General features: G+C 41.4%; 1 protein-coding gene across 4 annotated transcripts in view; it reads left to right on the forward strand.

Moving 5' to 3' along the window:
• Positions 1-27,260, forward strand: part of kcnip3 (potassium voltage-gated channel interacting protein 3) — a 106,057-nt gene that overhangs the window by 66,600 nt on the left and 12,197 nt on the right. For 3 of the 4 annotated variants that reach the window (XM_062961480.1, XM_062961479.1, XM_062961481.1), the window contains exons 3-5: positions 17,972-18,096; positions 23,728-23,797; positions 26,175-26,245. In XM_062961480.1, the coding sequence (XP_062817550.1) occupies positions 17,972-18,096; positions 23,728-23,797; positions 26,175-26,245 (266 nt within the window). Of the gene's footprint in view, positions 1-5,353; positions 5,871-17,971; positions 18,097-23,727; positions 23,798-26,174; positions 26,246-27,260 lie in introns of those variants that run through there. The other variant, XM_062961482.1, reaches the window with a different exon arrangement.

Here is a 27,260-nt window from a genome sequence, read left to right on the forward strand (position 1 = left end):
CAGAGATGTTTGGCATTATTATTATTATTATTATTATTATTACTCGATATTTGGATTGTAACTTTGGCACCTGAAGCATAGGATCTATTATTGTGCACTGATACCCTGTGGAACTCCCTGCCACATGATTATTATTATTAATAATAATAATAATATTCAGTAATCAGATTGCACTCCGAGACCTTTGGCATTATTATTATTATTATTACTCGATAGTTGGATTGTAACTTTGGCACCTGAAACATAGGCTCTATTATTGTGCACTGATACCCTGTGGAACTCCCTGCCACATGATTGTACTCAGAGATGTTTGGCATTATTATTATTATTATTATTATTATTATTATTATTATTATTATTATTACTCGATAGTTGGATTGTAACTTTGGCACCTGAAACACAGGCTCTATTATTGTGCACTGATACCCTGTGGAACTCCCTGCCACATGATTTTTCTCTTTGGCAGCCCGTTCTTTGTTTTCATGGCAGGAAAGGACTATGTTTTCCTTTTAATGAACCGGGTTTTGCCTTGTTTGCTGAACTTAGGGCCAAGCCGGCCTCCCACGCAAGTCATTCAGCACTTAAAATGAATTATTAAAAAACCACCGCATAATAGAAATGGATCAGGGGCAGAAACCGTGGGACGGGAGCCAAAAAAATCCCTTTTCTTCCTCTTGTAATGATTCAGATGAAAGCAGAATCCTTCAATTATGGAGGACCGAAAAGCACACACATCTCTCTTTTGCCCATTTCCTCTTGTGTAAGTCATGTGTGTTTGGGTGTGTTGTTGTTACAAGTGTGGTTTCAAGGCATGGCTTGGTTTTCTGCATTCGTTTGCACAGTTTGCATACACTTTGCATGCCCTTGCCTTCCTCTGAGGTTGAGAGAGTGTGACTTGCCCAAAGTCGAACCCAGGATGTAACTACGCTGTTGAATTAATGCGGTTTGAAACCACTTTCACTACAATCTCCTTGCCATACCTTCTTATGAGATCCTGCATTGGGCAGAAGGTTGGACTAGATGGCCTTTGGGGACCCGCTCCAACAATAAATGATACGCAAAACCTTACTATTTCAAGGAGAATTGAGTCTTTGGATGTCGTTAAGCAGAGGCTGGATGGTCATCTGTTGGGAGGGCTTGTGTTTTCCTTCATGGCAAAAGCAGGTTAGGTTAGATGGCTTTTGGAGTCTCTTCCAACTCTAGGAATCTATTATTCTATCTATCTGTCTGTCTATCTATTCTATCTATCTGTGGACTGTTCTGGATATTGGTTGTTCAAACCCAAAGTATTTCTTGCTTAAGTTTTAATCATGCTGAATTTGACTTGTTTTTAACTATGCAAGAGCTAGTTCATATAGTTGTTATTATTATTATTATTATTATTATTATTATTATTATTATTATTATTATTATTATATTTATTTATACCCCACTTTAGCTTTCCTGAAGGAGACTCAAAGCAGCTATGTATCCATTATTATTATTATTATTATTATTATTATTATTATTATTATTATTATTATTATTACCTCGCTTTATCTCTCTACAAGGAGACTCAAGGCAGCTATATATCTATTTTATTATGACACAGCAAACAAGATAGATATGCTGGATTTCGTATCACAAAATCACAAGTCGAACACTTCCCAAGTGTCTAGGACTGTGTGATATTATTATTATTATTATTATTATTATTATTATTATTATTATTATTATTATTATTTTATGACACAGCAAACAAGATAGATATGGTGGATTTCGTATCACAAAATCACAAGTCGAACACTTCCCAAGTGTCTAGGACTGTGTGATATTATTATTATTATTATTATTATTATTATTTTATTATGACACAACAAACAAAATAGACATGCTGGATTTCATATCACAAAATCACAAGTCGAACACTTCCCAAGTGTCTAGGGCTGTGTGGTGTATTTCCGGATGATGCGTGCAGATCCCAGTAGGGTGGCCTTTTGCAGTTGGCAGATCGTGATTTTGTCAATGTCTATTGTTTCCAAATGCCAGATGAGATCTATAATAATAATAATAATAATAATAATAATAATAATAATAATAAATAATAATAATAATAATAATAATAATAATAATAATAATAATTCCTCGGTTTATCTCCCCTGAAGGAGACTCAAAGAAACTATCTATCTATTATTATCATCTGTCAGGGTTGGACTGGATGACCCTTGAGGTCTTTTTCAACTGATAAGACTCTACAACTCCTTCTCTGGAAGCTTTCCAAAGAAAGGGCTGGATGGCCATCTGTTGGGGTTGGACTAGATGACCCTTGTGGTTTCTTTCAACTTTATAATTCTACTATTCCTTCTCTGGAGGCTCTTAAAGCAGAGACCGGATGGCCATCTGTCAGGGTTGGACTGGATGACTCTTGTGGTCACTTTCACTCGATAGGATTCCCCAACTCCTTCTCTGGCTGGATGGCCATTCGTCGGGGTTGGACTGGATGACCCTTGTGGCCCCTTTCAACTTTATACTTCTACTATTCCTTTTCTGGAGGCTCTTAAAGAAGAGGTCGGATGGCCATCTGTCAGGGTTGGACTGGATGACTCTTGTGGTGTCTTCCAACTGATAGGACTCTACAACTCCATCTCTGGAGGCTTTCCAAAGAAAGGGCTGGATGTCCATCTGTCGGGGTTGGACTGGATGACCCTTGTGGTCTCTTCCAACAGATAGGATTCCCCAACTCCTTCTCTGGCTGGATGGCCATCTGTCGGGGTTGGACTGGACGACCCTTGTGGTCCCTTTCAACTTATAGGATTCCCCAACTCCTTCTCTGGCTGGATGGCCATCTGTCGGGGTTGGACTGGACGACCCTTGTGGTCCCTTTCAACTTATAGGATTCCCCAACTCCTTCTCTGGCTGGATGGCCATCTGTCGGGGTTGGACTGGACGACCCTTGTGGTCCCTTTCAACTTATAGGATTCCCCAACTCCTTCTCTGGCTGGATGGCCATCTGTCGGGGTTGGACTGGACGACCCTTGTGGTCCCTTTCAACTTATAGGATTCCCCAAATCCTTCTCTGGCTGGATGGCCATCTGTCGGGGTTGGACTGGATGATCCTTGTGGTCCCTTTCAACTGATAGGATTCCCCAACTCCTTCTCTGGCTGGATGTCCATCTGTTGGGGTTGGACTGGATGATCCTTGTGGTCTCTTCCAACTGATAGGGTTCTCAACTCCTTCTCTGGCTGGATGGCCATCTGTGGGGTTGGACTGGATGACCCTTGTGGCCCCTTTCAACTTTATACTTCTACTATTCCTTCTCTGGAGGCTTTCAAAGCAGAGGCCTGATGGCCATCTGTCGGGGTTGGACTGGATGATCCCTGTAGTCCCTTTTAACTTGATAGGATTCCACAACTCCTTCTCTGGAAGCTTTCCAAAGAAAGGGCTGGATGGCCATCTGTCGGGGTTGGACTGGATGACCCTTGTGGTCTCTTCCAACTGATAGGGTTCTCAACTCCTTCTCTGGCTGGATGGCCATCTGTCGGGGTTGGACTGGATGACCCTTGTGGTCTCTTCCAACTGATAGGGTTCTCAACTCCTTCTCTGGCTGGATGTCCATCTGTCTGGGTTGGACTGGATGACCCTTGTGGTCTCTTCCAACTGATAGGGTTCTCAACTCCTTCTCTGGCTGGATGGCCATCTGTCGGGGTTGGACTGGATGACCCTTGTGGTGTCTTTCAAGTGATAGGGTTCTCAACTCCTTCTCTGGCTGGATGTCCATCTGTCGGGGTTGGACTGGATGACCCTTGTGGCCCCTTCCAACTTATAGGATTCCCCAACTCCTTCTCTGGCTGGATGGCCATCTGTCGGGGTTGGACTGGATGACCCTTGTGGTGTCTTTCAAGTGATAGGGTTCTCAACTCCGTCTTTGGCTGGATGTCCATCTGTCGGGGTTGGACTGGATGACCCTTGTGGTGTCTTTCAAGTGATAGGGTTCTCAACTCCGTCTTTGGCTGGATGTCCATCTGTCGGGGTTGGACTGGATGACCCTTGTGGTGTCTTTCAAGTGATAGGGTTCTCAACTCCGTCTTTGGCTGGATGTCCATCTGTCGGGGTTGGACTGGATGACCCTTGTGGTGTCTTTCAAGTGATAGGGTTCTCAACTCCGTCTTTGGCTGGATGTCCATCTGTCGGGGTTGGACTGGATGACCCTTGTGGTGTCTTTCAAGTGATAGGGTTCTCAACTCCGTCTTTGGCTGGATGTCCATCTGTCGGGGTTGGACTGGATGACCCTTGTGGTGTCTTTCAAGTGATAGGGTTCTCAACTCCGTCTTTGGCTGGATGTCCATCTGTCGGGGTTGGACTGGATGACCCTTGTGGTGTCTTTCAAGTGATAGGGTTCTCAACTCCTTCTCTGGCTGGATGTCCATCTGTCGGGGTTGGACTGGATGACCCTTGTGGTCCCTTCCAACTTATAGGATTCCCCAACTCCTTCTCTGGCTGGATGTCCATCTGTCGGGGTTGGACTGGATGACCCTTGTGGTCCCTTCCAACTTATAGGATTCCCCAACTCCTTCTCTGGCTGGATGTCCATCTGTTGGGGTTGGACTGGACGACCCTTGTGGTGTCTTTCAAGTGATAGGGTTCTCAACTCCTTCTCTGGCTGGATGTCCATCTGTCGGGGTTGGACTGGATGACCCTTGTGGCCCCTTCCAACTTATAGGATTCCCCAACTCCTTCTCTGGCTGGATGTCCATCTGTTGGGGTTGGACTGGATGACCCTTGTGGTCCCTTCCAACTTATAGGATTCCCCAACTCCTTCTCTGGCTGGATGGCCATCTGTCGGGGTTGGACTGGATGACCCTTGTGGTGTCTTTCAAGTGATAGGACTCCACAACTCCATCTCTGCAGGCTCTTAAAGCAGAGGCTGAATGGCCATCTGTCGGGGTTGGACTGGATGACTCTTGTGGTCTCTTCCAACTGATAGGACTCTACAACTCCATCTCTGGAGGCTTTCCAAAGAAAGGGCTGGATGTCCATCTGTTGGGGTTGGACTGGATGACCCTTGTGGTCCCTTCCAACTGATAGGGTTCTCAACTCCTTCTCTGGCTGGATGTCCATCTGTCGGGGTTGGACTGGATGACCCTTGTGGCCCCTTTCAACTTCATGCCTCGCGTGCCCGTAAGTGTGTAATCCGATGCTCGGTGCTGGACCACGGTGCCTCCGTTGCCATGGCGACCCCCTCCTCTCCTGCATCCCGGGATGGAGAGCAGACACTCTCTCCTCTCCTCCTCTTCCTCCTTCCCTCCTTCCTTTCTGGGAGGGAGGGAGGGAGGGGACTGGCGATATTTTATAGCCGTCCTGGTAGCCAATGGCATTGCAGACGGCCGGCCGAGATGCCAGCGCCCGGGCTGCGATGCTCCGCGCAGGCATCGCTGGCTTCCAAGGATGTCTGGAGAGGAGAAGACCACGGAGGGAGAAGAGCGGCTGAGTCGCGGGAAAGTTTGGCCCACCAAGTTGTGAAAAACTTTGCCTTCATGACCCAAAGGAGACATTTAGGGGATTCCTGTGAGCGGCACTCCTCTTCGCCCCCTCGTTGGCATCTCTCCTGCCCTGCGCCAACCTTACGGGGCAGACTCGGAGGATGTGAGTTCTGGAGAAGGTGAGCCTGGCCAAGCTGGCCGGAGAAGCAGCTGAAGTGCCCAAGTGGACTACAACTCCTCGGCTGTCCGTTCCTTGGGGTCGCATGCCGTTGTTGTTGTTGTTGTCGCCGCCGGACGCAGGTGGGCCATGGGGATCCAAGGGATGGAGCTCTGCGCCGTGGCCGTGGTCATCATCCTCTTCATCGCCGTCCTCAAACAGTTTGGGATCCTGGAGCCCATGTCGATGGAAGGTAACTAACTGCCTAACCCATCCTCCTCGGTTGCCGCACCACTTACTTTCCTTTCCCTTGCTGTCTTTAACATCCTTACAGGTCAACACCGGCTTCTCTTAAACATCTCTTAAGGAAACTTCCCCAAAATGTGTTCATGGCCAGGGTCACAAGGTTGTTGTATGTTTTCCGGGCTGTATGGCAATTTCTCCTGACGTTTCACCCACATCTGTGGCAGGCATCCTCAGAGGTTGTGAGGTACAGTAGAGTCTCACTTATCCAACTCATGGCCAGGGTCACAAGGTTGTTGTATGTTTTCCGGGCTGTATGGCAATTTCTCCTGACGTTTCACCCACATCTGTGGCAGGCATCCTCAGAGGTTGTGAGGTACAGTAGAGTCTCACTTATCCAACTCATGGCCAGGGTCACAAGGTTGTTGTATGTTTTCCGGGCTGTATGGCAATTTCTCCTGACGTTTCACCCACATCTGTGGCAGGCATCCTCAGAGGTTGTGAGGTACAGTAGAGTCTCACTTATCCAACTCATGGCCAGGGTCACAAGGTTGTTGTATGTTTTCCGGGCTGTATGGCAATTTCTCCTGACGTTTCACCCACATCTGTGGCAGGCATCCTCAGAGGTTGTGAGGTACAGTAGAGTCTCACTTATCCAACTTATGGCCAGGGTCACAAGGTTGTTGTATGTTTTCCGGGCTGTATGGCAATTTCTCCTGACGTTTCACCCACATCTATGGCAGGCATCCTCAGAGGTTGTGAGGTACAGTAGAGTCTCACTTATCCAATGTTCTGGATTATCCAACACATTTTTGTAGTCAATGTTTTCAATATACAGTAGAGTCTCACTTATCCAACATAAAAAGGCCAGCAGAAGGTTGGATAAGCGGATATGTTGGATAATAAGGAGGGATTAAGGAAAAGCCTATTAAACATCAAATTAGGTTATGATTTTACCAATTAAGCACCAAAACATCATGTTATACAACAAATTTGACAGAAAAAGTAGTTCAATACGCAGTAATGCTATGTAGTAATTACTTTATTTATGAATTGAGCACAAAAATATCATGATACAGTAGAGTCTCACTTATCCAACACTCGCTTATCCAACGTTCTGGATTATCCAATGCATTTTTGTAGTCAATGTTTTCAATGTTTTCTCCTGTGTCAATATAACAATATAATAATATATGATACTCATATTATGCTATACTAATAATATAATATATTGTCTATACCAATAATATTACAATAATATTACAGTAATACAATATACAGTAGTCTCTCACTTATCCAACGTAAACGGGCCGGCAGAACCTTGGATAAGCGAATATCTTGGATAATAAGGAGGGATTAAGGAAAAGCCTATTAAACATCAAATTAGGTTATGATTTTACAAATGAAGCACCAAAACATCATGTTAGACAACAAATTTGATAGAAAAGGTAGTTCAATGCACAGTAATGCTATGTAGTAATTACTGTATTTACGAATTTAGCACCAAAATATCACGATGTATTGAAAACACTGACTACAAAAATGCATTGGATAATCCAGAACGTTGGATAAGCGAGTGTTGGATAAGTGATTTGTAGTTTGGTGGGGCATCTCCAATGGCACTTGAGATTTGAGTCAATACGGTATTGACCAAAGAGGAGAGTCTTGAGCTGGGAAACCCTATTGCTCCCAAATGCCCCCCAAAGACCGGCTTCTCTCTCTTTCTCTTTCTCTTTTTCTCCGTCCGCACCACGTCAAAAGCCCAGATGGGCCAGATGGGCCTTCCAGACTCGGCGTCCCATCCCGTTGAGTCAGCAGCATCTCCGGCCCAGGGCTGCTTCCCGGTCCCAGCTTCTCTCTATCTGACCTTGCTGAGTCTTGCTTCCTTGCTTTTTATTTTATCTTTGAATAATTGTAATTGCAATAAATCTACTGCTGTAAGTTTAGCGTTTGGGTGCCGATAAGGTCTTGGAAGGGTAAGGCATTCGGATCGGGTCCTAGATTGGAGAGAACACGGTCCTGTCTCTGTCAATGGTTAGTCACCTCTAGGGAAATAATAATAATAGCTATTATTATTATTATTATTATTATTATTATTATTATTATATTGTATGACACAGCAAACAAGACAATTATTATTATTGTGTGCCAGATTGGAGAGAACACAGTCCTGTCTCTATCAATAATTAGTCACGTCTAGGGAAATAATAATAATAATAATAATAATAATAATAATAATAATAATAATAATTGTGTGCCAGATTGGAGAGAACACGGTCCTGTCTCTGTCAATGGTTAGTCACCTCTAGGGAAATAATAATAATAGCTGCTATTATTATTATTATTATTATTATTATTATTATTATATTGTATGACACAGCAAACGAGACAATTATTATTATTGTGTGCCAGATTGGAGAGAACACAGTCCTGTCTCTATCAATAATTAGTCACGTCTAGGGAAATAATAATAATAATAATAATAATAATAATAATAATAATAATAATAATGGTGTGCCAGATTGGAGAGAACACGGTCCTGTCTCTGTCAATGGTTAGTCACCTCTAGGGAAATAATAATAATAGCTGCTATTATTATTATTATTATTATTATTATTATTATATTGTATGACACAGCAAACGAGACAATTATTATTATTGTGTGCCAGATTGGAGAGAACACAGTCCTATCTCTATCAATAATTAGTCACGTCTAGGGAAATAATAATAATAATAATAATAATAATAATAATAATAATTGTGTGCCAGATTGGAAAGAACACGGTCCTGTCTCTATCAATGGTTAGTCACCTCTAGGGAAATAATAATAATAGCTGCTATTATTATTATTATTATTATTATTATTATTATTATTATTATTATATTGCATGACACAGCAAACAAGACAATTATTATTATTGTGTGCCAGATTGGAGAGAACACAGTCCTGTCTCTATCAATAATTAGTCACGTCTAGGGAAATAATAATAATAATAATAATAATAATTGTGTGCCAGATTGGAAAGAACACGGTCCTGTCTCTATCAATAATTAGTCACGTCTAGGGAAATAATAATAATAATAATAATAATAATAATAATAATAATAATAATAATAAGAAGAAGAAGAAGAAGAAGAAGAAGAAGTGTAATAATAATAATAAGAAGAAGAAGAAGAATAAGAAGAAGAATACGGTCCTGTCTCTATCAATGTTAGTCACCTCTAGGGAAATAATAATAATAATAATAATAAGAAGAAGAAGAAGAAGAAGAAGAAGAAGAGTAATAGGAAGAAGAAGAAGAAGAAGTGTAATAATAATAATAAGAAGAAGAAGAATAAGAAGAAGAATACGGTCCTGTCTCTATCAATGTTAGTCACCTCTAGGGAAATAATAATAATAAGAAGAAGAAGAAGAAGAAGAAGAAGAAGAAGAAGAGTAATAGGAAGAAGAAGAAGAAGAAGTGTAATAATAATAATAATAATAATAATAATAATAATAATAATAAGAAGAAGAAGAAGAAGAAGAAGAAGAAGAAGAAGAAGAAGAAGAAGAATACGGTCCTGTCTCTATCAATGTTAGTCACCTCTAGGGAAATAATAATAATAATAATAAGAAGAAGAAGAAGAAGAAGAAGAGTAATAGGAAGAAGAAGAAGAAGAAGTGTAATAATAATAATAATAATAATAATAATAATAAGAAGAAGAAGAAGAAGAAGAAGAAGAAGAAGAAGAAGAATACGGTCCTGTCTCTATCAATGTTAGTCACCTCTAGGGAAATAATAATAATAATAAGAAGAAGAAGAAGAAGAAGAAGAAGAGTAATAGGAAGAAGAAGAAGAAGAAGTGTAATAATAATAATAATAATAATAATAATAATAATAAGAAGAAGAAGAAGAAGAAGAAGAAGAAGAAGAAGAAGAAGAAGAAGAAGAATACGGTCCTGTCTCTATCAATGTTAGTCACCTCTAGGGAAATAACAACAACAACAACAACAATTTCCTTAGGCTTGACTAACCATTGATTGTTGGTGCCAATAGGAGCATTGACACTATTCTTTCTATAGTGTAAATACACCTATTGACCTTGGAAAACTGCAACTCCTGGGATTAAAAGTGGTGCCAAACCACACTCTTTCTGCAGTGTAGATGCACCTAAAGAAGGCTATAGTTGGAAGACCACAACTCCCAGCATCCCGTAGCCTTGTGCCGTGGCAGAGTAGACGCGTCATCTTTCGATGTCCTTTCCGGCCAAAGTTCCCCATTTCAGAAATGACTTTAAGGAATTCATGGAGCGGCGACAGGGAAATTGTCGTGAAATGAGGCGTCTCGGGTGTTTTAATTTCGGTCGGGACGCACCAGATCAAGGTTAAAGGCTCTTTGGCGCATGAAATGCACCTCCAATTTGGGAGATCCCACATGCCTGCAGGAAAATCCCCAGGCTGAGACAGAAGAGTTTCTTTCTGGGCACTCTGCACATGCTCAGGGATCTTAGTCTCGTTTCATCTGGGTAAGGGAAGAAAACATGGTCTTGTTGAAGGCTTTTATGGCTGGTTGCAGTGAGTTTTTTTTTGGGCTGTATGGCCATGTTCCAGCAGCATTCTCTCCTGACCTTTCCCTTGCATCTGTGGATAATGCCGTCTTCAGAGGTTCTGTTGCTAGTGAGGCCAGTGGGGTGTATAATGTATGTATATGCGTGTGTGTGCATGTCATCCAGCCTCTGATTAATAATAATAATAATAATAATAATAATAATAATAATAATAATAGGCTTATAGAATCCTAGAGTTGGAAGAGATCTCCAAAGGCCATCCAGTCCAACCCCCTTCTGACATAAAGGAAGACATCATCAAAACCCTCCCGACAGATGGTCATCCAGCCTCTGATTAATAATAATAATAATAATAATAATAATAATAATAATAATAGGATTATAGAATCCTAGAGTTGGAAGAGATCTCCAAAGGCCATCCAGTCCAACCCCCTTCTGACATAAAGGAAGACATCATCAAAACCCTCCCGACAGATGGTCATCCAGCCTCTGATTAATAATAATAATAATAATAATAATAATAATAATAATAATAATAATAATAGGATTATAGAATCCTAGAGTTGGAAGAGATCGCCAAAGGCCATCCAGTCCAACCCCCTTCTGACATAAAGGAAGACATCATCAAAACCCTCCCGAAAGATGGTCATCCAGCCTCTGATTAATAATAATAATAATAATAATAATAATAATAATAATAATAATAGGATTATAGAATCCTAGAGTTGGAAGAGATCGCCAAAGGCCATCCAGTCCAACCCCCTTCTGACATAAAGGAAGACATCATCAAAACCCTCCCGAAAGATGGTCATCCAGCCTCTGATTAATAATAATAATAATAATAATAATAATAATAATAATAATAATAATAGGATTATAGAATCCTAGAGTTGGAAGAGATCTCCAAAGGCCATCCAGTCCAACCCCCTTCTGACATAAAGGAAGACATCATCAAAACCCTCCCGACAGATGGTCATCCAGCCTCTGATTAATAATAATAATAATAATAATAATAATAATAGGATTATAGAATCCTAGAGTTGGAAGAGATCTCCAAAGGCCATCCAGTCCAACCCCCTTCTGAAATAAAGGAAGACATCATCAAAACCCTCCCGAAAGATGGTCATCCAGCCTCTGATTAATAATAATAATAATAATAATAATAATAATAATAATAATAATAATAATAGGATTATAGAATCCTAGAGTTGGAAGAGATCTCCAAAGGCCATCCAGTCCAACCCCCTTCTGACACAAAGGAAGACATCATCAAAACCCTCCCGAAAGATGGTCATCCCGCCTCTGATTAATAATAATAATAATAATAATAATAGGATTATAGAATCCTAGAGTTGGAAAATATCTCCAAAGGCCATCCAGTTCAACCCCTTTCTGACATAAAGGAAGACATCATCAAAACCCTCCCGAAAGATGGTCATCCAGCCTCTGATTAATAATAATAATAATAATAATAATAATAATAATAATAATAATAATCTCTCTCAACAAATGGCCATTCAGCCATAGATATGATTGAGAGATAAACAGTATATGACAGGTCTATCATAGAATCCTGGCATTGGAAGCGCCATCCAGTCCAAAGCCTTTTCTGCCAGGCAGGAAAGGCACCATTTGATCCCACCTGACAGATGGCCATCCAGCCTCTTATTATTATTATTATTATTATTATTATTATTATTATTAATAGGATTATTGAATTCTAGAGTTGGAAGCGATCTCCAAAGGCCACCCAGTCCAACCCCTTTCTGACATATCATCAAAGCTCTCTCGACAGATGGCCATTCAGCCATAGATATGATTGAGAGATAAACAGTATATGACAGGTCTAAGATAGAATCCTGGCATTGGAAGCGCCATCCAGTCCAAACCCTTTTATGCCAGGCAGGAAAGGCACCATTCGATCCCTCCCGACAGATAGCCATCCAGCCAATGCTTTAAAATCTATAATCTCCTATGACCACATATTTTAGCATCTTTGGTCAAGATGTGCCATGTCTTCCAACGTTGTTGTTGTTTGTTGCTGATTGTTGTTGTTGTCGTTGTTGTCGTCTTACGTTTCTCTCTTCAACCAAGACACAAAGCTGCATAACTCTATATCCAGAGATTTCTGCTCTTGCTTTTGGATCGCAGACAAAGAAATCTGTGCTTCATTGGATAAAGCAAAGCAAAACAAAATCAGTCCTTTGCAACTTTGCTTAAAATGAATGGGGAGGGTGCAAGGCCGTGGCAGTCCAGGAAATACAGCGGCTGCATTATTCAGCACCAAAGAGGCCATAAATGTTCTGGGAACGATGTTTTAAGAGGCAATCCCAAAAACAATCTCCTGCGGTCCCTTACAATTAGGCGTCGGGTCATAAAAGACTGGAAGGGAAATGGGCTGCAGTCCATGAACGCTCAGGCATTCACAATAATAAATTTGCAATACTTTTCCAAGGCCGCTGGACTCTTAATTGGCCCTTTTACAGTTCCTATAAGGAGCCCCCAATGGCGCAGCGTGTTGAAGCGCTGAGCTGCTGAAGTTGCAGACTGATGCGGTGAGCAAAGTGAGCTCCCACTGTTAGCCCCAGCTTCAGCCAACCTAGCAGTTCGAAAACATGCAAATGTGAGTAGATCAATAGGTACTGCTCTGGCAGGAAGATAACGGCGTTCCATGCAGTCATGCCAATGGCCACATGACCTTGGAGGTGTCTACGGACAATGCCGGCTCTTCAGCTTAAAAATGGAGATGAGCACCAACCCCCAGAGTGTGAGTAGATCAATAGGTACTGCTCTGGCAGGAAGGTAACGGCGTTCCATACAGTCATGCCAATGGCCACATGACCTTGGAGGTGTCTATGGACAACACCGGCTCTTCAGCTTAAAAATGGAGATGAGCACCAACCCCCAGAGTGTGAGTAGATCAATAGGTACTGCTCTGGCAGGAAGGTAACGGCGTTCCATACAGTCATGCCAATGGCCACATGACCTTGGAGGTGTCTACGGACAAGGCCGGCTCTTCAGCTTAGAAATGGAGATGAGCACCAACCCCCAGAGTGTGAGTAGATCAATAGGTACTGCTCTGGCAGGAAGATAACGGCGTTCCATACAGTCATGCCAATGGCCACATGACCTTGGAGGTGTCTACGGACAACGCCGGCTCTTCAGCTTAGAAATGGAGATGAGCACCAACCCCCAGAGTGTGAGTAGATCAATAGGTACTGCTCTGGCAGGAAGATAACGGCGTTCCATGCAGTCATGCCAATGGCCACATGACCTTGGAGGTGTCTACGGACAACGCCGGCTCTTCAGCTTAGAAATGGAGATGAGCACCAACCCCCAGAGTGTGAGTAGATCAATAGGTACTGCTCTGGCAGGAAGATAATGGCATTCCATACAGTCATGCCAATGGCCACATGACCTTGGAGGTGTCTACGGACAACGCCGGCTCTTCAGCTTAGAAATGGAGATGAGCACCAACCCCCAGAGTGTGAGTAGATCAATAGGTACTGCTCTGGCAGGAAGATAACGGCGTTCCATACAGTCATGCCAATGGCCACATGACCTTGGAGGTGTCTACGGACAACGCCGGCTCTTCAGCTTAGAAATGGAGATGAGCACCAACCCCCAGAGTGTGAGTAGATCAATAGGTACTGCTCTGGCAGGAAGATAATGGCATTCCATACAGTCATGCCAATGGCCACATGACCTTGGAGGTGTCTACGGACAACGCCGGCTCTTCAGCTTAGAAATGGAGATGAGCACCAACCCCCAGAGTGTGAGTAGATCAATAGGTACTGCTCTGGCAGGAAGGTAAGGGCGCTCCATGCAGTCATGCCAATGGCCACATGACCTTGGAGGTGTCTATGGACAACACCGGCTCTTCAGCTTAAAAATGGAGATGAGCACCAACCCCCAGAGTGTGAGTAGATCAATAGGTACAGCTTCGGCGGGAACGTAACGGCGCTCCATGCAGTCATGCCAATGGCCAAATGACCTTGGAGGTGTCTATGGACAACGCCGGCTCTTCAGCTTAGAAATAAAGATGAGCATCAACCGCCAGAGTCGGACATGATTGGACTTAACGTCAGGGGAAAACCTTTACCTTTACCTATGGTTTTATTTGTACAATTTCTTTATTTTACTTGATTGTCATGTTGCTTTTGTTTGTATATGTTCTAACTTGTTTATACCCCATGTGAGCCGCCATGAGTCCCTTCGGGGAGATGGGAGCGGGATATAAAGTTATTATTATTATTATTATTATTATTATTATTATTATTATTATTATTACTAGCTGTGCCCGGCCACGCGTTGCTGTGGCAAAGTGGTGGTGGTGTTGGTTAAAAATTGTTGTGTAATTTTTATTTGATGTTATTTGTATTTTTTAATTAATTTTATTGTAAGTTATCTTTTTATTTATTATATTTTATTATTTTCTTGTATTATTTTTAGTTATTTTCTGTTATTATAGTATTTTACTGTATTAATTTGTTAGTGTTTTAAATTATTTTTAGTGTTTTTTTATTATTTTTTATTGGGTTGCTAGGAGACCAAGTTGGAGGAGCTTAGCCTTCTAACTGACAGCAATTGGATAAAAGCAATTAATCCTCTCCCTCTAACTAGGACTTTATTTTTCTTTTCTTATTGTTGTATCAACCTAGAGGCGTGGATGATGGGTTGTGTTGTCAAATTTCGAGGTTGGGCGGCCTGTAGTTTTGTTGTTTTGTGGGTCGCCGTGATGCCATCACTCTTTTATATATATAGATTATTATTATTATTATTATTATTATTATTATTATTATTATTATTATTATTATTATTATTATTATTATGGCACAGCAAACAAGATAGATATGCTGGATTTTGAAAGGATATTCCAACCAAACATGAGGAAGAACTTCCTCACTGTGAGAGAGAGCTGTTCAGCAGTGGAACTCCCTGCTGCAGAGTGTGGTGGAGGCTCCTTCTTTGGATGCTTTTAAACAGAGGCTGGATGGCCATCTGTTGGGAGTGCTTTGAATGCTTCTAGTCAGAAAAGGGTTGGACTGGACGGCTCACGAGGTCTCTTCCAACTCTAGGATTCTATAATTCTCTGTGACTGTTTTAAAAAATTGGAGACCAAACAGAAATGGAAGGGAAAAGGCAACATTCAGTTCTGTTGTTTTTTTTTCCAGAAATGCCACTTTGTGAGTTGCAAATTTGGGGCTAAAATAAGGACAAATGGAGTTGATTTGGGGCAAAAAGATGCCCAACGGGGCACCAAGTTGCAAATTTGGGGCCAACTTTGAATATGTTTTAACGAATTTTAACTGGGAATTTTTGTAATACTGTTTGTAATGTTTGCACACTGGTACATTTCAAATCGTATGTTGATGCCTTTATATTAAGCCGCTTTGAGTTTCCTTTGGGAGAGATAAAGCTAGGGTATAAATAAATATAATAATACATTTGGAGCAGAAAAAAATGGCAAGTAAGGCAAAAAAAGTTGTGAATTGAGAGGTGGGATTGGTAAAAAGTGGCAAATTTGGGGGGAAATATTGTGGATTTGGAGCAAAAAAATGGCAAATTTGGGGCCAAAAGCATCAAGTTTGCACCTAAAAATGGCAAGTTTATGGCAAAAAGTGGCAGTTTGGGGTTTAAAAAGGCAAATTTGGGGCAGAACCTTGTAAATTTGGGGAGACATGGCAAAGGGGAAAAGTGAATTTGGGGCAAAAAGTGGGAAGTCTTGAGTTTAAAAATGGCAAATTTGGGGCCAAAAGCGACAAGTTTGGGGCTAAAAATGGCAAGTACGTGGCAAAAATTGGCAGTTTGGGATTTAAAAAGGCAAATTTGGGGAAAATGGTGGTAAATTTGGAGCTAAAAGGTGTGGATTTGGGGCCAAAAGTAGCAAGTTTAGAGCTAAAATGGCAAGTTTATGGCAAAAAAAGCAGCATGTTTGGGGCTAAAAATGGCAAGTACATGGCAAAAAGTGGAAGTTTGGGATTTAAAAAGGCAAATTTGGGGCAAAAAGTGATAAATTTGGTGCCATAATAATAATAATAATAATAATAATAATAATAATAATAATAATAATAATAATAATAATAATAATAATAATTTATTTTTATACCCCGCCAAATAGCAAGTTTAAAGCTAAAATGGCAAATTAACATCAAAAAGCGGCACGTTTGGACCTAAAAATGGCAAGTTTATGGCAAAAAGTGGCAGTTTGGGATTTAAAGGGGCAAATTTGGGGCAAATGGTGGTAAATTTGGTGCCAAAACTTGTTTATTTGGGGCCAAAAGTAACAAGTTTAGAGCTAAAATGGCAAGTTTACAGCAGAAAAGTGGCAAGTTTGGGGCTAAAAATGGCAAGTTTATGGCAAAAAGTGGCCGTTTGGGATTTAAAAAGGCAAATTTGGGGCAAATAGTAGTAAATTTGGAGCCAAAAGGTGTGGATTTTGGGCCAAAAGTAGCAAGTTTAGAGCTAAAATGGCAAATTCTTGTTTACAAGTTCCACTCAGTGCACTTTGCCCAGCTCATTTTATGTTTTTATTGCTGTGTTTCTCAAGTGTTTTATAATGATTGTGATTTTTTAATGCCTTTTAAATTTATTTGTGTGTTTTTGAATTTGATATTATTGTATGTTGGTTTTATATCTGTAAGCCGCCCCGAGTCCCTCTGGGGAGATGGTGGTGGGGTACAAAAATAAAATTATTATTATTATTATTGACACAACGACGTTGTATGACACAGCAAACAAGATAGACATGCTGGATTTCGTATCACAAAAGCACAAGTCGGACACTTCCCAAGCGTCTAGGACTGTGTGATGTATTATTATTATTATTATTATTATTATTATTATTATTATTATCATTATTGTATGACACAGCAAACAAGATAGATATGCTGGATTTCATTTCACAAAATCCCAAGTCGAACACTTCCCAAGTGTCTAGGAATGTGTGATGTATTTTCGGATGATGCGTGCAGATCCCAGTAAGGTGGCCTTTTGCAGTTGGCAGATCGTAATTTTCTTATTATTTGTTTATTATTAATATTATTATTATTATTATTATTATTATTATTATTATTATTATTATTATTATTAAGTTCATTTCACAAAATCCCAAGTCGAACACTTCCCAAGTGTCTAGGAATGTGTGATGTATTTTCAGATGATGCGTGCAGATCCCAGTAAGGTGGCCTTTTGCAGTTGGCAGATCGTAATTTTCTTATTATTTGTTTATTATTATTATTATTATTATTATTATTATTATTATTATTATTATTAAGTTTACGGCAAAAAAGCGGCAAGTTTGGGGCTAAGCGTGGCAAATTTGGGGTTAAAAGTTGCAAATTTCGGAGATATAGTGACAAATTTGGGGCAGAAGATAGGAAACGGAGTGAAATATACTAATCTGGGGACAAAGTTTGCCAAAGATCAAGCGGTTACGCTCAAAATATCTGACTGCTCAATGCGTCCAGTTCTCCAGGTGTAGCAACGGGGCTTTTTTGTAGGTTTTGCACCCTTTTTGTGGATCTATTTGCCAAATCCGACCCTTTTTTTCGTCCTTTGCAGACAGCAGCGATAGCGAGTTGGAGCTTTCGACCATCCGGCATCAACCGGAAGGCCTGGACCAGCTGCAGCTTCTGACCAAATTCAGCAAGAAAGAGCTCCAGTCCCTTTACCGGGGATTCAAGAACGTGAGTATTCTTCTCTTATCCTCCCTTATCAGTGTGTTTTCAAAAGCCTCTCTCCAAGGGAATGTTTTGAAAAAGGAAAAAGACATTCTTGCAAGTCAGGAAGAAGAAATATATATACCCATTAATCTTATAAAAGCATTTCCCCCTGAAATATTGGTTAAACTCTCCTACAGATATATAGGCATTAACCCACTGCATGCATTTGCAATCCCTATCTTCTATATATATAAAAGAGTGATGGCATCAGGGCAGCGGACAAAACAACAAAACTAAACACCCCACAACCTCAAAAATTGACAACACATCCCATCATCCATGCCTCTAGGTTGGTACAACAAAAAGAAAAGAAAAATAAAGTCCTAATTAGAGGGAGAGGAATAATTGTTTTTATCCAATTGCGGCCAATTAGAAGGCTAAGCTCTGCCCACTTGGTCTCCTAGCAAACCACTCAGCCCAGGGGACAGGCAGAGTTAGGTCTCACTTAGGCCTATAAAATACAGATTATCTGATTTGCACTGGATTATATGGCAGTGTAGACTCAAGGCCCTTCCACACAGATATATAACCCATTTATAATCTTATATTATCTGCTTTGAACTGGATTATCTTGACTCCACACTGCCATATAATCCACTTCAGTGTGCAGTCGGACGCAACTGGACTTAATGTCAGGAGAAAACCTTTACCCTTTACCTTAACTACCACCAATTCAATACTTTATTTCCCATACCACCAGACTTCGCCACAGCAACACGTGGACGGGCACAGCTAGTATGATATATTCTTCTCTTATCCTCCCTTATCAGTGTGTTTTCAAAAGCCTCTCTCCAAGGGAATGTTTTGAAAAGGGAAAAAGACATTCTTGCAAGTCAGGAAGAAGAAATATATATACCCATTAATCTTATAAAAGCATTTCCCCCTGAAATATTGGTTAAACTCTCCTACAGATATATAGGCATTAACCCACTGCATGCATTTGCAATCCCTATCTTCTATATGTATAAAAGAGTGATGGCATCAGGGCAGCGGACAAAACAACAAAACTACAGGCCTCCCAACCTCGAAATTTGACAACACAACCCATCATTCATGGCTCTAGGTTGATACAACAAAAAGAAAAGAAAAATAAAGTCCTAATTAGAGAGAGAGGAATAATTGTTTTTATCCAATTGCTGCCAGTTAGAAGGCTAAGTTCCGCCCTAAGGTTAGCAGATACCCCTAAGGATCATCCTGTTCAACTTCCTTATATCATGCAGGAGGACACAATCCAATCACTCCTGACAGATGGCCATCCAATATCTGCACAATAATAATACACATCGAATCATAGCATCAGACAGTTAGGAGACACCCCTAAAGGCCATCCAGCCCAACCCAATTCTGCCATGCAGGACACAATCCAAGCACTCCCAACAGATGGCCACCCAGCCTCTCCATACTAATACTAATAATAATATCATCATACAATCCTAAGGTTTGGAGAGACCCCTAAGGATCATCCAGATCAACTTCCTTCTACCATGCAGGAGGACACAATCCAAGCACTCCTGACAGATGGCCATCCAGCCTCTACATAATGATGATGATGATGATGATGATGATGATGATGATGATGATGATGATGATGATAATAAAAGCATAGAATCCAAGAGTTTGGAGAGACCCCTAAGGGCCATCCAGCCCAACCCTTTCTACTATGCAGCAGGACACAATCCAAGCATTCACAACACATGGACAACGTATAAATGCTATACAATACTACACAGGGACATAGACCCCCCTCTACCTTCACCACTTTCACACTACACAAACAACCAAATGCATACTAAACATAGAGACAACCATACAACACACATTCAATACCACCACTACCTCAACAAGTTCTCACCAACACCACCAGACAACGCCACAGCAACACGTGGCCGGGCAGAGCTAGTGTACTTATATATCTGTATCTATCTATCCATATACATTAATTTTATATATGAATTTTCCCCTCATATGTTTGCAGGTCTTTGCAAATCCTATATACATATAGATCCATGTACAGTAGAGTCTCACTTATCCAACACTCGCTTATCCAACGTTCTGGATTATCCAACGCATTTTTGTAGTCAATGTTTTCAATACATTTTGGTGCTAAATTCGTAAATACAGTAATTACTACATAGCATTACTGCGCATTGAACTACAGTAGAGTCTCGCTTATCCAACGTTCTGGATTATCCAACGCATTTTTGTAGTCAATGTTTTCAATACATTTTGGTGCTAAATTCGTAAATACAGTAATTACTACATAGCATTACTGCGCATTGAACTACAGTAGAGTCTCACTTATCCAACGTTCTGGATTATCCAACGCATTTTTGTAGTCAATGTTTTCAATACATCGTGATATTTTGGTGCTAAATTCGTAAATACAGTAATTACTACATAGCATTACTGCGCATTGAACTACAGTAGAGTCTCACTTATCCAACACTCGCTTATCCAACGTTCTGGATTATCCAACGCATTTTTGTAGTCAATGTTTTCAATACATCGTGATATTTGGGTGCTAAATTCGTAAATACAGTAATTACTACATAGCATTACTGCGCATTGAACTACAGTAGAGTCTCACTTATCCAACACTCGCTTATCCAACGTTCTGGATTATCCAACGCATTTTTGTAGTCAATGTTTTCAATACATCGTGATATTTTGGTGCTAAATTCGTAAATACAGTAATTACTACATAGCATTACTGTGTATTGAACTACAGTAGAGTCTTGCTTATCCAACGTTCTGGATTATCCAACGCATTTTTGTAGTCAATGTTTTCAATACATCGTGATATTTTGGTGCTAAATTCGTAAATACAGTAATTACTACATAGCATTACTGTGTATTGAACTACAGTAGAGTCTTGCTTATCCAACGTTCTGGATTATCCAACGCATTTTTGTAGTCAATGTTTTCAATACATCGTGATATTTTGGTGCTAAATTCGTAAATACAGTAATTACTACATAGCATTACTGTGTATTGAACTACAGTAGAGTCTTGCTTATCCAACGTTCTGGATTATCCAACGCATTTTTGTAGTCAATGTTTTCAATACATTGTGATATTTTGGTGCTAAATTCGTAAATACAGTAATTACTACATAGCATTACTGTGTATTGAACTACAGTAGAGTCTCACTTATCCAACACTCGCTTATCCAACGTTCTGGATTATCCAACGCATTTTTGTAGTCAATGTTTTCAATACATTTTGGTGCTAAATTCGTAAATACAGTAATTACTACATAGCATTACTGCGCATTGAACTACAGTAGAGTCTCACTTATCCAACGTTCTGGATTATCCAACGCATTTTTGTAGTCAATGTTTTCAATACATCGTGATATTTTGGTGCTAAATTCGTAAATACAGTAATTACTACATAGCATTACTGCGCATTGAACTACAGTAGAGTCTCACTTATCCAACACTCGCTTATCCAACGTTCTGGATTATCCAACGCATTTTTGTAGTCAATGTTTTCAATACATCGTGATATTTTGGTGCTAAATTCGTAAATACAGTAATTACTACATAACATTACTGCGCATTGAACTACAGTAGAGTCTCACTTATCCAACACTCGCTTATCCAACGTTCTGGATTATCCAACGCATTTTTGTAGTCAATGTTTTCAATACATCGTGATATTTGGGTGCTAAATTCGTAAATACAGTAATTACTACATAGCATTACTGCGCATTGAACTACAGTAGAGTCTCACTTATCCAACACTCGCTTATCCAACGTTCTGGATTATCCAACGCATTTTTGTAGTCAATGTTTTCAATACATCGTGATATTTTGGTGCTAAATTCGTAAATACAGTAATTACTACATAGCATTACTGTGTATTGAACTACAGTAGAGTCTTGCTTATCCAACGTTCTGGATTATCCAACGCATTTTTGTAGTCAATGTTTTCAATACATCGTGATATTTTGGTGCTAAATTCGTAAATACAGTAATTACTACATAGCATTACTGTGTATTGAACTACAGTAGAGTCTTGCTTATCCAACGTTCTGGATTATCCAACGCATTTTTGTAGTCAATGTTTTCAATACATCGTGATATTTTGGTGCTAAATTCGTAAATACAGTAATTACTACATAGCATTACTGTGTATTGAACTACAGTAGAGTCTTGCTTATCCAACGTTCTGGATTATCCAACGCATTTTTGTAGTCAATGTTTTCAATACATTGTGATATTTTGGTGCTAAATTCGTAAATACAGTAATTACTACATAGCATTACTGCGCATTGAACTACAGTAGAGTCTCACTTATCCAACACTCGCTTATCCAACGTTCTGGATTATCCAACGCATTTTTGTAGTCAATGTTTTCAATACATCGTGATATTTTGGTGCTAAATTCGTAAATACAGTAATTACTACATAGCATTACTGTGTATTGAACTACTTTTTCTGTCCAATTTGTTGTATAACATGATGTTTTGGTGCTTAATTTGTAAAATCATAACCTAATTTGATGTTTAATAGCCTTTCCTTAATGCCTCCTTATTATCCAACATATTCGCTTATCCAACATTCTGCTGGCCTGTTTATGTTGGATAAGTGAGACTCTACTGTATATACATTACTAGCTGTGCCCAGCCACGTGTTGCTGTGGCTTATGGGAATGCTTTGTTGGCCAAGTGGAATAGCAGTGAATAGCCTTGCAGCCTCAAAAGCTTGAACCCTGACTGTACCCCAGTGCCATTGTGGCCGAGGGGGTTGCTAGGAGACAAAGTGGGCGGGGCCTAAAGGGGGCAGGGCCTACCCTTCTGACCAGCAACCAGGGTTGAAAACGGCTCTTCCTCATTCTCTAGTTTGGACTTTATTTTCCAGGTTTTTTTGTTTGAAAGACATAGATTGGATGACTATGTCTTTTGTGGCCAAATTTGCTGTGATTTGGTTCAGTGGTTTTGTTGTTTACTCAGTCCTACAAACGTACATTACATTTTTATATATATAGATTTAACCTACGGATGCCTCGATTAATGTAATTTTATTAGTTTTTATTTTTTATTTTTGAAATTTACCAGTAGCTGCTTCATTTCATTTCCCAAACTCTGAAAATATGTTTTACTGTCCCTCCTCCTTTGCATTGGACAGAAATTTAGCCGACAAGCGCTTTGCCCATCGCCTTATAAATAAATAAGTCCTGCCTTTTGCCCGGAATAGTTGTCTCTGGCTGGATGTTTTTAAAGACACAGGAGGAAGGATAAAGCAAAAAAAAAATGGAAACAGAGGATTTAAAGATGGATCTGCAACTCTTTCTTGGGTGCATCTGCACTGTAGAATAAATGCGGTTTGACACCACTTGAACTGCCAAGCTATGGCTCCCACAATTTGATGGCAAGTATGGTCAACCTGCATATATTGATTGGCTCCATCTTCTGCTATTCGCTGGGTGTCACCCATCCAAGTCCTAACCAGGGCCGGCCCTGCTTAGCTTCCAAGATCAGACCAGATTTTGTGCCTTTAGGGAACTCCGGCCAAAAATGATATATCCAGACGTTGGCCACAGATGTGTGTTGTTTGCCACTTGTGACCTCCTTGGACTTTGCTTTGGCAGGAATGTCCCAGCGGCTTGGTGGACGAGGAGACCTTCAAGCTGATCTACGCCCAGTTCTTCCCCCAAGGAGGTGAGTCTTGGCCCAGAGGGCACGGAAAGGGCTATTGTGGCCGTTGGCCCGGGAAGGTCATTCGGGATGGGCATTGCCATTGGCATAGCACCCATTGGCCTGGGAAGGTCATTTGGGGCTGGCATAGCAATTGGTTTCATGTCCATCGGCCTGGGAAGGTCATTTGGGGTTGGCATTGCAATTGGTTTAATGTCCATCGGCCTGGGAAGGTCATTTGGGGTTGGCACTGCCAGTGGCATAGCACCCATTGGCCTGGGAAGGTCATTTGGGGTTGGCATTGCAATTGGTTTCATGTCCATTGGCCTGGGAAGGTCATTTGGGGTTGGCATTGCAATTGGTTTAATGTCCATTGGCCTGGGAAGGTCATTTGGGGTTGGCATTGCAATTGGTTTAATGTCCATTGGCCTGGAAAGGTCATTTGGGGTTGGCATTGCAATTGGTTTAATGTCCATTGGCCTGGAAAGGTCATTTGGGGTTGGCATTGCAATTGGTTTAATGTCCAATGGCCTGGGAAGATCATTTGGGATTGGCACTGCCATTGGCATAGCACCCATTGGCCTGGGAAGGTCATCTGGGGTTGGCATAGCACTTGGTTTCATGTCCATCGGCCTGGGAAGGTCATTTGGGATTGGCACTGCCATTGGCATAGCACCCATTGGCCTGGGAAGGTCATTTGGGGCTGGCATAGCAATTGGTTTAATGTCCATTGGCCTGGGAAGGTCATTTGGGGTTGGCATTGCAATTGGTTTAATGTCCAATGGCCTGGGAAGATCATTTGGGATTGGCACTGCCATTGGCATAGCACCCATTGGCCTGGGAAGGTCATTTGCAGCTGGCATAGCAATTGGTTTAATGTCCATTGGCCTGGGAAGGTCATTTGGGATTGGCACTGCCATTGGCATAGCACCCATTGGCCTGGGAAGGTCATCTGGGGTTGGCATAGCACTTGGTTTCATGTCCATCGGCCTGGGAAGGTCATTTGGGATTGGCACTGCCATTGGCATAGCACCCATTGGCCTGGGAAGGTCATTTGGGGCTGGCATAGCAATTGGTTTAATGTCCATTGGCCTGGGAAGGTCATTTGGGATTGGCACTGCCATTGGCATAGCACCCATTGGCCTGGGAAGGTCATTTGGGGCTGGCATAGCAATTGGTTTAATGTCCATTGGCCTGGGAAGGTCATTTGGGATTGGCACTGCCATTGGTTTAGTGTCCATTAGCCTGGGAAGGTCACTTGGAATTAGCATTGCAATGGACATAGCATCCATTGGTCTGGGAAGGTCATTCACATCTGGCATAGCAATTGGTTTAATGTCCATTGGCCTGGAAAGGTCATTTGGGGTTGGCATTGCAATTGGTTTAATGTCCAATGGCCTGGGAAGATCATTTGGGATTGGCACTGCCATTGGCATAGCACCCATTGGCCTGGGAAGGTCATTTGCAGCTGGCATAGCAATTGGTTTAATGTCCATTGGCCTGGGAAGGTCATTTGGGATTGGCACTGCCATTGGCATAGCACCCATTGGCCTGGGAAGGTCATCTGGGGTTGGCATAGCACTTGGTTTCATGTCCATCGGCCTGGGAAGGTCATTTGGGATTGGCACTGCCATTGGCATAGCACCCATTGGCCTGGGAAGGTCATTTGGGGCTGGCATAGCAATTGGTTTAATGTCCATTGGCCTGGGAAGGTCATTTGGGATTGGCACTGCCATTGGCATAGCACCCATTGGCCTGGGAAGGTCATTTGGGGCTGGCATAGCAATTGGTTTAATGTCCATTGGCCTGGGAAGGTCATTTGGGATTGGCACTGCCATTGGTTTAGTGTCCATTAGCCTGGGAAGGTCACTTGGAATTGGCATTGCAATGGACATAGCATCCATTGGCCTGGGAAGGTCATTCACATCTGGCATAGCAATTGGTTTAGTGTCCATTCGCCCAGGAAGGTAATTCAGGGCTGGTATAGGAACTGGTTTAGTCTCCACTGGCCTGGGAAGGTCACTCGGGATTGGCATAGTGTCCTTGGCTTGATAAGGTTAGTTGGGGCTGGCACAGAAACCTGTTTAGTGAACACTGTCCTGGGAAGGTCAAATGGATCTGGCTTAGCAATTGATATAGTGTCCATTGGCCTGGGAAGGCACAGCAATTGGTACAGCGGCCATTGGACTCGGAAGGTCAGTTGGCCCTGGTCATGCTGCCCAGTCCATGCCATGGCCACCTTTTGACCATCATCCTGGTTGCCAACTTAGAGATCCCAACTGCAGTTCCTTGGGCTACTAGCATTGCACTTTGGGGCACAAAAAAATCCTTGCAGCTCAGGATGGGCTTGGCTGACCGTTGGCAGTAGCCCAAGTAGCCTTTCTTTTGCTGCTTTTTGCAGATGCCACCATGTATGCCCACTTCCTCTTCAATGCTTTCGACATCGACCGGAACGGAGCCATACGTTTTGAGGTAAAAGTCGCAGTTCCCATTTCTTTAACTGTATCTAATAATAATAATAATAATAACCAGTACAAGAAAACCGCACTACAAACTAGAGCTGACAGCTGGCACAACAAAACACTGCATGGAAAGTTCCTTGACAAAATTGAAGGAAAAGCTGATAAAGAGAAGACCTGGCTCTGGCTCACGAATGGGACCCTGAAGAAGGAGACAGAAGACCTGATCCTTGCAGCCCAGGAGCAAGACATCAGGACAAAGGCCATTAATAATAATAATAATAATAATAATAATAATAATAATAATAATAATAGAAGACCTGGCTCTGGCTCACGAATGGGACCCTGAAGAAGGAGACAGAAGGCCTGATCCTTGCAGCCCAGGAGCAAGACATCAGGACAAAGGCAATTAATAATAATAATAATAATAATAATAATAATAATAATAATAATAATAGAAGACCTGGCTCTGGCTCACGAATGGGACCCTGAAGAAGGAGACAGAAGGCCTGATCCTTGCAGCCCAGGAGCGAGACATCAGAATAAAGGCAATTAATAATAATATAATAATAATAATAGAAGACCTGGCTCTGGCTCACGAATGGGACCCTGAAGAAGGAGACAGAAGGCCTGATCCTTGCAGCCCAGGAGCAAGACATCAGGACAAAGGCCATTCAGGCCAAGATCGAAAAATCAGCTGATGACCCAAAATGCAGACTGTGCAAGGAAACCGACGAAACCATTGATCATATCCTCAGCTGCTGTAAGAAAATCGCACAGACAGACTACAAACAGAGGCACAACTCTGTGGCCCAAATGATTCATTGGCACTTATGCCTCAAGTCCCACCTGCCAGCAGTAAAGAACTGGTGGGATCACAAACCTGTAAAAGCATTGGAGAATGAACATGCAAAGATACTGTGGGACTTCCGAATCCAGACTGACAAAGTTCTGGAACACAACACACCAGACATCACAGTTGTGGAAAAGAAAAAGGTTTGGATCATGGATGTCGCCATCCCAGGTGA

The sequence above is a fragment of the Anolis carolinensis genome, unplaced genomic scaffold, assembly GCF_035594765.1.
Source record: "Anolis carolinensis isolate JA03-04 unplaced genomic scaffold, rAnoCar3.1.pri scaffold_8, whole genome shotgun sequence".
NCBI lineage: Eukaryota > Metazoa > Chordata > Lepidosauria > Squamata > Dactyloidae > Anolis > Anolis carolinensis.